Source organism: Cricetulus griseus, chromosome 2, assembly GCF_003668045.3.
Source record: "Cricetulus griseus strain 17A/GY chromosome 2, alternate assembly CriGri-PICRH-1.0, whole genome shotgun sequence".
Taxonomy (NCBI): Eukaryota; Metazoa; Chordata; class Mammalia; order Rodentia; family Cricetidae; genus Cricetulus; species Cricetulus griseus.
In genome coordinates this window covers 373,379,905-373,393,132 of record NC_048595.1, presented here as the reverse complement: position 1 = coordinate 373,393,132, position 13,228 = coordinate 373,379,905, and the positions used below count along the sequence as shown (strand labels likewise).

Sequence of the window (13,228 nt, the reverse complement as noted above, 5' to 3'; positions counted from 1 at the left end):
GGCCTCTGCCTTGATGGTCAAGTTGATTAGCAAAATCTGCTTTACTGTGGGGGCTGGCAGAAGGAAGCCCTACACACAGGGTCCAGAACGGCAACCTCTCTTCAGCTCACATGATGTCCTTGCCTAGGACCCTGCTTCTCAATTCTTCAGGGTTTGCTCCTATTCTGTGCAGTCTGAAAACATTCCACATGTTCCTCTAGGCCTTCTGGGATATTTGCATGTTGTGTGGCAGTCTTTTCTTATAAACAATGAGGCTCTTGCTGCTGAGATGCTGGCTGGAGTGATACCCTTAGCTACACTGCAATCCCTGACGTGGGCAAGGTGCTCTTTACACCCAGCCCATACCTGGCCACGGGTTCTTACTGCATTCCCAGGAGCATTTTCCTTTTATTTCTTTCAAGAACTTAGGAATTTAGTGCTGTTCTGATTTCTTGTTATAATGAGAAGAAACAACTCTGTTCAATTTTCAATTGTTTTCATTGTGTTTAATATATATTAGTACCCGGCCTGCATGTATGCCTGTGTGCCACATGCATACCTGGTACTCACAGAGGTCAAAAGAGGGCATGGATGCCCTGGGTGGGACTGGAGTTACAGATGGTCGTGAGCCCCCATGTGGCGCTGGGAATCCAAACGTGTTTGCCTGGAAGAACAGCCAGTGCTCTTAACTTCTGAGCCAACTCTCCAGCCCTCTGTATTTAATTGTTTTGTTTGCCTTTGAGCCCCAGCCTCATGTAGTTCAGGCTGGTCTGGAACTCCTGGTGTACTTGTTTATGACCTTGAACTTCTGGTTCTCCTGCCTCCACATTTCAAGTGCTGAGATTGCAGGCATGTGCCAACATGTCATCTTTCTATGTCCAAAATTTAAAGATCCTTTTAAGGCTTGGGAGATGGCTTAGCAGTTTAGGGTGCTTACTACTGTTCCAGAGGATCGAGTTCAGTTCCTGGGACGAACACGGATCAGGCAGCCCACAGCCACGTTCAACTCCAGCTTCAGCGGATCTGGTGCTCTCTTCTGGTTTCTTCAGGTACCTGGCACACAGATGACATTCATTCACACACACATACAAATAAAAATAAAAATAAATCTTTAAAAGTGTCTTTCTGGGGCTGAAGAGATGGCTTAGCAGTTAAAGGCTAGGCTTGAAACAACAACAACAAAAATCTGTCTGATAATAATCCATAACAAACCATACTGATTTAAAAGAACTAGCTATGAAAATTACTCTAAAAAGTTCAAATATAGACATTCTAACTGTTACGTTAAATGTGTTTTAAAATGTGACTATTTAAATGGATGGTGGTGGCGCACGCCTTTAATCCCAGCACTCGGGAGGCAGAGGCAGGCGGATCTCTATGAGTTTGAGACTAACCTGGTTTACAGAGTGAGTTCCAGCACAGCTAAGGGAATACAGAAAACCCAGTCTCAAAAAAAAGAAAGAAAGAAAAGAAAGAAAGAAAGAAAGAAAGAAAGAAAGAAAGAAAGAAAGAAAGGTGACTATTTGGAGACAGGATCATTAAGTGGAAATTAAGGTGTTTGTCACAAGAACTTGCTATGTGGCTTAGGATAGACTCACGTTCCCAAACCTACTTCAGCTTCCTCAGTGTAGAGATGACAGAATGCAGTATCATACCCAGTGCGACTGGTAAATTTAAGGAAGAGGAGGTCAGGGCCTGGAGAGATAGCTTAACAGCTAAAAGCACTTCTGCTCTTCCAGAGGACTCCGTTCCATTCCTGGCACCCGTGTGGAGGCTCACAACTCTCTAACTCCAAACCCTCTTCTGACCTCCTTGAGCACTCCATGCACGTAGCACATGTAAACACATGCAGTCAAAGCATTCTTACATATATGATAAAATAAATAATCATTTTTTAAAGAAAAAGTTAAGACGTAGTCACATACAATAAGGTAACTGTTCAAGAACATGGGGAGGAGATGCTGTTCACATATCAAAGGGGCGACTAGGAGGGACAAGCCCTGTCCCACTATGATCTTAGATTTCTAGCCTTGGGCTATGAGAGAATTAATTTCTGCTGTTCAAGTCACCATATCTGTGGTATCTGTTATGACAGCTCAAATAGACAATATAATAATGACTCTCTCTTTCTTTTTTTGTTTTTGTTTTGTTTTGTTTTGCTTTTGAGACAGGGTTTCTCTGTGTAGCCCTAGCTGTCCTGGAACTAGCTCTTGTAGACTAGACTGACCTCGAACTCACAGATATTTGCCTGCCTTTGCCTCTAGGTGTGTGCCACCACTGCTGGACTTTAAGGACTCTCTTAATGAGAAGGAAAATGTTACATTGTGCCCCTTATTATACAAGTTACATTTTTAGTCAATAATGAAAAATAAATAAAACTTCCCATGGTATCTAGTAAGTCATCTCAAGAAGAGAAATAACTTGTATCTTTGCATCAGTCTCGCCTCCTCCTCCTCTAAATGCTGCTGAATGGTGGAGAGTGTTTCCCACTCTGAATGCTGTGACTACTGACAAGTCTATGAAAACTCAAAGCTTATCCACTGAGACATGTGTCCACTACACGGCTTCATATTTGCTTGGCTTCTACTGTTCCATTGATCAAGTGCAATTTGATCTTTTTGGCACATTGTGTTGAATAAAATTGTAAACATCCAAGGTGTCCTTGAAGGCAATTTGATGGGTATGGTGGTGGGGTTTCATCACTGAGGGCCTTGTACCCAGGAAGCATTTGGCTGTAGGACCCTTTGCTTCCATTTGGCACTGCTGGCTCTATTTCTTAGTAGTAATTAATGATTCAACAGATGTCTATCTTCTGAAATCTCTTGAAACAGCTGATCATTTTTTTTCTTAACTGGTCACTTTCAAACATACACAATCACTAGGAACCACTTCCAAACTTGAGAAATTGAGGGAGGGTGGTTTGTCCTCACCGACTGGTATCAGCAAGTTTCCTGTCACATGGGGCTCCCAGAGGAGCTCAGAAGATCAATGTCGGTTTCTTTGGAGTAAGAACGGAAGCCACAGACTAGCCACTCATCCCAAAGGGGCCAACCTCTTGCCACACTGATTTGCCCTGGTCTTACAGGCAAGTTTCCAAAAGCCGGGTGGCAGTGCAAGGCAAGGGGCCTCCTGGCCTCCTCTCTGTCTATCTGGAGTGTTTGGCCTCTGGGGATACTTGCTTAAGCTCTAAGAGACACCTGACAGGGTGGGGGGACAGTCAGGAATTCAGAAATTAGATCAACTGCCTCCCCTACAGCAAGAAGGAAGAGGCTCAGAGAGACCTTGAAGGTACACCCAAAGAGTCATGGTAGATCCATGAGAGGCAGAAGAAAAGCACTTGGTGTTAAAGCACAGGGCAAGATGCAGAGGAGGTAGGTGATTTCTGAGAAGGAGTAAGCCCCAAGGACAATGGATAAATTGCAGAATGTGAAGATGGATAGGAGTGGAGGCAGGGGACTGGAGGGCAGCTGGATCTGGAGCAGTGGCTGAAGAAGGTGACCAAGAACATACCTCAGGCTTTGGCCCCATGCCAAATATTGGATTCCAGAGCCCTCCCTAAATCTAGTAAGAGTTGTCTCAAATAAGGCCATTTCCCAGACACTAGGTTAGAATGCACACATCTGTTTGACCTGTGACTTGTTGTAGGGCAGAAAAGGGAAAGAAAATACACTGAGGTTCAGCTCAAATGTTGACACTTCAAAACTCTATTTGAACCACCCACCTAAGCCTTCAAACATCCCCTCCCGGCACAGCCATCACACCATTGGTGAGGTGTGTGCTGAACTCTGTCCTTGGTACCAAGAACAGGCACTCTACCCTAACCACATTCCAGGATGGACAGATGAAGCAGACCAACGCATGCAGGTCAAGTGCCAAATGTCATGGAGAAGGTCCTGAGGCTAGGGAGGAAAGGAGGTGTGCAAAGATGGAGCCCAGGAAAGTCTTGTCTGAGAGATAACACCTGAGTCAACACCTGAAGAGTGATAAAAAGTGTCTTCTATGCATAAGACACAGTTGGAGCAAAGAGCCTGTGGGATGGGCCTGTCAAGTGCAGCAGAGTCCAGGGCAGGTTATGGAAACCAGTGAGGAGACCAGATGTGGTGGCGCACGCCTTTGATCCCAGCACTCAGGAGGTGGAGGTAAGCAGATCTTTGTGAGTTCAAGGCCAGCTTGGTCTATAAAGTGAGTTCCACAATAGCCAGGGCCTCAAAAAGACAAACAAATGAATGAACAAACAACATTGGTGGCAGAGGTCATGTGGGATGGACCTAGGCGAAGCCTGTGTGGGCATTTGGACGTCCTGTCCCTGATGGGACATGGGTTTCTGCAAGCAGCGGTGCGTAAATGCCACTACCCTTGGTGTTGTGGGTTGTTTTTAAGATCTATTTTACATATGTGTAATATCCAGAGACTGTATATATGTACATGTGCCACTGTGTGTGCTTGGTAGCCATGGAATCCAGAAGAGGACATCAGATCCCCTGGAACTGGAGTAACAGGTAGTTTGAACAGTCTTGTTGGTGCTGGGAACTGAGCTTGGGTCCTCTTCAAGAGCAGAAGCACTCTTTTTCTTTTTTAGATTGCTTTATTTATTTATTTATTTATTTATTTATTTTGTTTTTTTGAGACAGGGTTTCTCTTTGTAGCTTTGTAGCCTATCCTGGCACTCGCTCTGGAGACCAGGCTGGCCTCGAACTCACAAAGATCCGCCTGCCTCTGCCTCCCGAGTGCTGGGATTAAAGGTGTGCACCACCAACGCCCGGCTAGATTTTTTTATTTATTAGTTTATTTTTTACATTTCAATTCCAGTTCCCCCTCCCTCCGCTCCTCCAGCTCCCCTCACTTACTCCCCCCATCTGCTCCTCAGAGAGGGTAAGGCCTCCCCTAGGAAGTCTACTAAGTCTGTCCCATCATCTCTTTGAAGCAGGGCCAAGGCACCTCTCCATCCCCACAGCCCTGTGTCTAGACTAAGCAAGGTATCTCTCCATACAGAATGGGCTCCACTCAGTCAGTTTGTACATTAGCGTTAGATCCTGGACCCACTGCCGGTGGCCTCATATATTGCCCCAGCAGCACTATTGTCACCTCTATTAAGGGAGTCCAGTTCAGTTTTATGCAGGTTCCCCATGAGTCAGTGATCTCTCACTAGCTTGGGTCAGCTGATTCTGTGGGTTTCTCCATCATGGTCTTGACTCCTTTGTTCAGATTATCACTCCTCCCTCACTTTGATTGTACTCTAAGAGCTTGGCCCAATGGTTAGTTGTGGATTTCTGCATCTTCTTCCATCTGTTTCTGGAAGAGGGTTCTAGCTTCTCTGGGGCTGTGAATTGCAGGCTGAATATCTTTTGCTTTATGTATGGTATCTGTTTATGAGTGAGTACTACTATATTTGTCTTTCTGGGTCTGGGTTACCTCATTCAGTATGGTTTTTTCTAGTTCTGTCCATTTGACTGTGAATTTTAGGATGTCATTGTTTCTTACTTCTGAGTAGTACTCCATTGTGTAAATATACCATATTTTATTTACCCATTCTTCTGTTGAGGGATGTCTAGGCTGTTTCCAAGTTCTGGCTATTATGAATAATGTTTCTGTGAACATAATTGAGCAAATGTCCTTGTGGTGTGAGTGTGCCTCCTTTGGGTATATGCCCAAAAGTGATATTGCAGGGTCTTGAGGCAGGTTGATTCCTAATTTTCTGAGAAATCGCCATACTGATTTCCACAGTGGCTGTACAAATTTGCACTCCCACCAGCAATGGAGCAGTGTTCCCCTTACTCCACATCCTCTCCATCATAAGCTGTCATTGGTGGTTTTTTTTTAAAGATTTATCTATTATGTATACAACATTCTGTCTCCATGTATGCATGCACGACAGAAGAGGGCTCCAGATCTCATTATAGATGGTTGTGAGCCACCATGTGGTTGCTGGGAATTGAACTCAGGACCTCTGGAAGAACAGTCAGTACTCTTAACCTCTGAGCCATCTCTCCAGCCCCATTGGTGTTTTTGATCTTAGCTATTTTGATTGGTGTAAGATGATATCTCAGAGTTGTTTTGATTTGCATTTCCCTGATGACTCAGGATGCTGAGCATTTCCTTAAGTGTCTTTCCTCCATTTGAGACTGGTCTGTTGAGAATTCTCTGTTTAGATCTATACCCCCATTTTTGGTTGTGAGCCTCGCCTTTAACAGCTGAGCCATCTCTCCAGCCCTGTACCCCCATTTTTAACTGGATTATTTGAAAGTTTCTTGAATTCTTTGTATATTTTGGAGATCAACCCTCTGTCAGATGTGGGGTTGGTGAAGATCTTTTTCCATTCTGTAGGGAGCCATTTTGTCTTGTTGACCGGGTCCTTTGTTTTACAGAACCTGCAGAAGTACTCTTAACCGATGAGCCCTCTGTGTTGTGGGCTTTTAATTGTGGTCCATCTGTAGTATATGAACCCTCAAGAGGCTCTGCTAACACTGTGGTACAGGGCTCCTCATCTTTTACATTCTTAGTACAGATCTCCAGTGTGGCTAGGGCCCCAGTTAAAAAAAGACACAAATAGGTGGATCCAGACTTGGGAATTGTCTTCCAATCATTGGCCCTATTCTGGTTTCTGTGGCCAGCCCTTTTCAGATTAGGATGGGTAGACCACCAGGGCAAGCCGCAGCATTCTGAGCAGGCTATGGCAGAAGTCAGGGGCAGAGGGAACAGAGCTGGTCAGGGCCCAGCTGGTGTTTAAATCGGAGGGCAGGCAGACTATGGTCTCTGTATTGGGTGTGTGTGTGTGTGTGAATGTGGATAGGAGGGCAAGCTAAAGGTTTTTAGGCATTCTGCTGGATGTGGCAAGAGAGAAATGCTCCCTGTTCATGGAGCCCATAGGTGGAAAGGAGAGGGTCACATTTGGGGAGAGAAGAGAAACTTGCCATCATGCAAAGTGGTTCTTATTCACTGAAAGAGAAGCGCGGAATTCTGGGCTAGGGAGAGACAGACGGTCAGGATTTAAAGTGCATCCTGTCAGTTTGCTGATGTGTTGGTGTGTTCATCTGCCACCTTTGTTGGTGCTCTCCTGGGGTTCTCTTGGCTGAAGGGAAGGGAGAGCTGGCCCCATTTCTGAAACCATATCGCCTCCTGCCACTTAAGTGCTTGCCCCCAGATGCCCTTGACCCTGGCTGCCCTATCCAGACTATCGGACCCTCTACATCTACCGAATTCAGGATGTATGTGAAAGGAGCAACGTCGGGCCGAGTTCAGGACATACGTGATAAGAGCAGGATCGGGATGCAATGCAAGAAGAACTGGCTCCAAGAGTTGGCCAGAGTGGTCCCGAGGAGGCCGGCCATGGCGCGTACAGCTGCCAGGGCAAGCCTAGGAGAGGCCTCCTCAGGAATGGGCGGTGCCTTTGAGGGGCGCGTCTCTTCGGGGCGGAGCTTTTGGGGGGAGCAGGAGTGGTCTGGGCGACGGGGCGTGTCCGGGGCGGGGCTCTGCTGCCCTTGGTCGAGCTACACTCCAGCACCGGCCCGCAGAGGCGGCTCCGGAGGGGCGGGGCAGCTCCTCCCTCGGGTCCGCTGCGAGCCCGTACCTTCCAATTCCCGGAGCCGAGGAGGGCTCGCAGCGGCTGCTCTGCTGGGCTCCAAGGTTGGGCTGCCGGGCGCTGGGCCAGGGCGAGCGGGAGCGGGGCGACGGCTTGCGCGGAGGGCGGCGGCCTGGGCCCGCCGAGCCATGGCGGCCCCGGAGCCCGCGCCGAGGCGAGGCCGGGAGCGCGAACGGGAGCGGGAGGACGAGAGCGAGGACGAGAGCGATATCCTGGAGGAGAGCCCGTGTGGCCGCTGGCAGAAGCGGCGGGAGCAGGTGGGCACGGGTGCGGGTGTCGCCGCCGTCCCGTAGCCTAAGGCTGGAGGCCACGGGGCCCGTGGGGCCGGGGCAGCCTGACGGTCTCCCCTGACGCCCTGGCCTCTGGAGGCCCTCGACTCCTTTGGCCCCACACCCTGGTGAGAAACCACCCCCACCCCCCGCCGCGCATTCCTTGAACACCAGTGGCATCCAGGGACCACCTCCACGTGCCTCTTGAATCCCCCGTTACCCCTCTGGGAATTGTCCCCAACCTCTAAAACCTACTTCACATACTGGTCCACCCCTGAACACCACTCCTATCCTCCTAGGGGGGTAGGTCCCCAGCTTCACCACCCCCAGCTCTCCCACTGAGCTTGGCAGGGCTGGCAGCACATTCATGGTTGGGGGAAGGTTGTGGCAGGGACCACGTCCACACCCTGACTCTATTCGTATCAGGACACACATCCTTCCCACCTAGGTGAACCAAGGAAACATGCCGGGGATCCAGAGCACCTTTCTGGCCATGGACACGGAGGAGGGGGTAGAAGTGGTGTGGAACGAACTCCACTTCGGTGATAGGAAAGCCTTTTCGGCCCATGAGGTGAGCCCTGTCCATCCTTCCTTTGCTCCATGTCGTGATTGCCCCCATGACTATCCATCCTCCTTCCCTAGGAGAAGATCCAGACCATGTTTGAGCAGCTGGCGCTGGTAGACCACCCCAACATCGTCAAGCTGCACAAGTATTGGCTGGACGCCTCTGAGGCCCGAGCAAGGGTGAGCTAGGGGCGGGTGTGGGGCGGAGAGAAGCCACAGGCTGGGTGGGGCAGCATGGGGACCCACCCGCAACGGCGGAGCCCGCCTGCCCGCAGGTCATCTTCATCACAGAATACGTGTCGTCTGGCAGCCTCAAGCAGTTCCTCAAAAAGACCAAGAAGAACCACAAGGCCATGAACGCCCGGGTATGGGGAGTGGGCTGGGGACTGAAGGGAGTCCAAAAGAACTTAGGACAGTAGTGGGGCGGGGGACTCAGAGTGGCCTCGGGACAGGAGCGGGGTAGCGGGTGGGCTCCGCAGGCTCAGCAGCCTTTTGGTGCCCACCCGACGGAGTCGTGCGTCCGCTGCCAGGCCTGGAAGCGCTGGTGTACGCAGATCCTGTCGGCACTCAGGTGAGGACCTGGGCTTGCCCACGCGCTTGCCCCCTGCTTTGCACCTTTCCGGTGCCCTCTGACCCGGTTCTTCCTGCCTGCCTTCCTCTATGCTTGTAGCTTTTTGCACGCCTGCAGTCCCCCCATCATCCACGGGAATCTGACCAGCGACACCATCTTCATTCAGCACAATGGCCTCATCAAGATCGGCTCTGGTGCTGGCGAGGCGGGGCGGGACAGGGGGCAGGGTTGGGGAACCTGCGGGAGCCCAGAGACTGCCCAGTGTGCCAGCCTGCTGACGCCTGCTCTTTCTCTCCGCGTTGGCCATTGCAGTGTGGTACCGCATCTTCTCCAATGGTGCGTGGGGCCTCTGGGGGTGTGGGGACCGTGGAGAAACTGGTCTGCTCAGCCTTCGTGCTCTTCCTTAGCACTTCCTGATGATCTCCGGAGCCCCATCCGCGCTGAGCGGGAGGAACTTCGAAACCTGCACTTTTTCCCACCAGAGTATGGCGGTGAGTCCTTAAGGAGCTCTAGGGTACCTGACCTGTTGGCACATCAGATTGACCAACCCTACCTGTTTTTTCCCATTTCAGAAGTCAATGATGGGACTGCAGTGGACATCTTCTCCTTTGGGATGTGTGCATTGGAGGTACTGTCCACTCTCTGCATAGCCGCTCCTCCTCTGGGCTCCACCCCGTCTCACCATGTCCAATGTGCCCCTGTACCCAGATGGCTGTACTGGAGATCCAAGCCAATGGGGATACCCGGGTCACAGAAGAGGCTATTGCTCGAGCCAGGCACTCACTGAGTGACCCCAACATGCGGGTAAGCAACTTACTTTGCCCCTCTGGGGCTGGCTGCAAGTCTGGGGCAGGCTAGAGGTGTAGCCTGGTCAGTGCATCTGAAAGTGTACCAGCTGCTGTGCACTAAGGCCTACCTGGAAGAAAAGACTTCTGGGAGCTGACAGATTTCACAAGGACGAATGGAAGTAGAGCATGGATGTTTGGGGCTCGAGGCTTGCCTGTTCTCAAGTTTACATCAGATCCTAAGCTGCTGATTGGATGCCTTTCTCTTCCATGCATTCATACAGGAAGGCTCCTGCAGCATCACTGAGGAGGAAGGATGTGGTGATCTTGTGGGGTCTAGGGTCTCAGGGACCTCCTTTAGAGCAAGGATGTTCCACCCACCACCTGCCTTTTCCCTCTACAACCTAGGAATTCATCCTCTCCTGCCTGGCCCGGGACCCCGCCTGCAGGCCCTCTGCCCACAACCTTCTCTTCCACCGAGTGCTCTTCGAGGTGCATTCGTTGAAGCTGCTGGCAGCCCACTGCTTCATCCAGCACCAGTGTGAGGGGCCGACGAGCTGGGGTGGCCCAGGACCCTGGGGTCAGAACATGGAAGGGTCTTTGCAGGACCCTTGGCTTGCGCCCATCTCCCTGAGCATGTTTGTGGTTCACAGACCTCATGCCAGAAAATGTGGTAGAAGAAAAGACCAAGGCAATGGATCTACATGCAGTCTTGGCTGAGATGCCCCAGCCCCAGGGACCCCCAATGCAGTGGCGGTGAGCGGTGGCTACTTAAGGCCTCCCCTGCTAGCTGCCTGGCTAGCCTTTGGTCTGACCTCTCCTCATGTACCTTCCACCCCATTCTAGGTACTCAGAGGTCTCCTTCTTGGAGCTGGACAAATTCCTAGAGGATGTCAGGTGAGAGCTGGCATGAGACTGAGGAAAAGCACTGTCAGGCCTGAGCCCCCAGCTACCCCCTGGTATATCTCCAGGAATGGGATCTATCCACTGATGAATTTTGCGGCTGCCCGGCCCCTGGGACTTCCCCGTGTGTTAGCCCCACCCCCGGAGGAGGCCCAGAAGGCCAAAACCCCAACACCAGAACCCTTTGACTCAGAGACCAGGAAGGTGAGTCCCAACTCCTGCTGCATTGTGCTGTCTCTCAGAATTGCCCACAACTCTATAATGGGTGCCTTTCTCTGGAGACCTGTGTCTCTCACATCCCAGTTCTCCTCCAGGCCGCCAGAGACCAAACCCAAGTTGACCCCTTTGTGGAAACTGTAACCAAACGGAGACACCTGTTTTCTCCAGAGGCTTCTTGCTTTTGCAGCTCTTTCTCCATCCTGTTGCACACCCCATTCCAGAGGTTTTGGCCACCTCCATTCCTCATCTGGATCCAGAACCATTACCAGGGTCTCCCTCCTCCTAGCTTCCGTCCTTCCACAGTGCACCCTAAGTTCAAATGCTGGGAGTCCAAATGTCCTGTCTCTGGATCCTGGCTGCCCAGAGAGCTAGTGGAAGGCAGTGTGAACCCCAGCCTCCTGGCCTGCTCCTACTGGCACCTTACTTTTCTGTACAGTCACATCCTGGGACACAACATTCCTCTCTCTGTCTGTGTCTGTGTCTGTGTCTCTCTCTCTCCTCTCTCTCTCTCTCTCTCTCTCTCTCTCCTTTTCAAGGCATTCTATTCATCACTCAGTATGCAAACTGAAGGCCTGTGAGCCTTCACTCATCTTCAATGCTGGTTCTGTGTCATGAGCTTTCTGGACTTCCCTTGGAGAGGTTTACCTTGTTTCAGTCTCTGCTGATCCTTCTGGAAACCTTTGCTAAGTAGTTCTCTGTGGCTAATACAGCTTCCCTACCCTCAGGTGGTCCAGATGCAGTGCAACCTGGAGAGAAGTGAGGACAAGGTTCGGTGGCATGTGAGTGAGGGCCTTGGGCGGGGCTCGGGGAGATGGGAAGGAATCAACGCTGGTGCTGCCCTGACCTTGCCATCTCACCCACAGCTCACTCTGCTTTTGGTGCTGGAGGATCGTCTACATCGACAGCTGACCTATGACCTGCTCCCAAGTAGGCTGATAGGGGACCAGGTATTGGGCTGAGGCTTGGGTGCTGGCTGGTGCCACAACTCACTTGTTCTATGTCTTCTCTTCAGCTGACAGTGCCCAGGACCTCGCCACTGAACTTGTGCACTATGGTTTCCTGCATGAGGTAGGTGGAGTGCACTGCAGGTTTAGAAAGGTACAGGGTGGGCCGAGCTGCCCAGTACTCCATGCCTCCCTATCCATCCACTGCAGGATGACCGGACAAAGCTAGCAGCTTTCCTGGAGACCACCTTTCTCAAGTACCGTGGGACACAGGCTTGACCTTCCCAGTCCTGGCAGCCCAGCAGGGACACCAGGGCTTGGGGTTGTCCACTTGGCAAAGAGCCACACTGCTCACAGCTGCCTTCTGTGTTCTGTGGAGCCAATGAACACAGGCCCTGCTAGTGAAGACCCTGCCCCACCCCCAGCTTTCTGCAGCAATGTGGGTGCCTGGGGTGGTGATGGAGCCCCAAGCCTACATGGGAGTAGAGGATACAGGTCATTTAGGAGAACTACTCCATCTGGTATTGGACAACAGCCATACCTTCAGATGACATAGACACCTAGGGAAGGACCCTGAACTCAAAAGTAATAGAGCCACAATCCTGGGCATCAGGCAGATCAGGCCTGGTTGGAGAATCAGAGAGAGTTTAGAGAGCTTGGGGTTGGATCCATGGCCAGCAAACTCCTGGTCCCCCCAGACCAGTCCCGATCCCATGCAGACCTTCCCTGAGCCCTTCCTCTGATCTTCCACACACTTGAGACCAGAACCTGTGTCCTCCCCAATGTCCTCCAGCAGGATCTCTCTGTTCTGCATCCCTGGTCTGAGGACTCAGAGGTCTGACATCCTCTACCCCTCCTTCCTGGGGAAGTTGTGTTGGAACTCTGAGGCTGAGGGCTCCAGGCTCCCTCTTCCTCCCCAACCCAACTTGTCTCAATCTTACTCATTGCAAAGTCCTGACAGAGTCTTCCCGGCACAACCATCCCGATTTCTTGGTTCTTGAACTGCCTGTCTTCCAACTTCAAATTTAAAGGTCTTAAATGTTTTAAATGTATAAATTTAATGCATTCAAGTTCCTTTTAAAACACTTCATCTGTGAAACCAGAAAGGTCACTACTGTATTATTATAGTTCCATATTGCTGCTGTCACACTTACCACAAACCTAGTGGCTTGAGACAACACAAATACTGCTCTGTACATCTGGTTTGATTCAGGCCCTCACTAGACTAAAACCCAGGCATCAGTGGCTGTGTTCCTTTCTGGAAAGTGGGGGTGAGTTGGGGGTGGGGCTCACCTCCTGTTCCTTCAATCTATTGGCAGAATTCCCTGCCATGGTAAGGCGGAAATTCCTACTTTCTTACAGCTGTCAACTAAGAGCCCTTCTCAGCTTCTAGAAGCCACGAACTTTTCTTAACT

At 50.8% G+C, this 13,228-nt stretch overlaps 1 protein-coding gene across 2 annotated transcripts; it reads left to right on the top strand.

Moving 5' to 3' along the window:
- Positions 1-7,686: 7,686 nt before the first annotated feature.
- Positions 7,687-12,092, top strand: Nrbp2 (nuclear receptor binding protein 2). 2 transcript variants are annotated; one of them, XM_027404253.2, is made up of 18 exons: positions 7,687-7,815; positions 8,276-8,398; positions 8,470-8,571; positions 8,667-8,756; positions 8,922-8,962; positions 9,062-9,156; positions 9,275-9,298; positions 9,370-9,453; positions 9,535-9,590; positions 9,671-9,766; positions 10,156-10,288; positions 10,401-10,503; positions 10,594-10,644; positions 10,719-10,854; positions 11,595-11,648; positions 11,733-11,796; positions 11,882-11,937; positions 12,024-12,092. In XM_027404253.2, the coding sequence occupies exons 1-18, from the start codon at positions 7,687-7,689 to the stop codon at positions 12,090-12,092; spliced, it is 1,506 nt and encodes a 501-aa protein (XP_027260054.1). The 2 variants fall into 2 exon arrangements, with proteins under 2 accessions (XP_027260054.1, XP_035295064.1); XM_035439173.1 differs by lacking the exon at positions 9,275-9,298.
- The last annotated feature ends 1,136 nt before the right edge of the window (positions 12,093-13,228 follow it).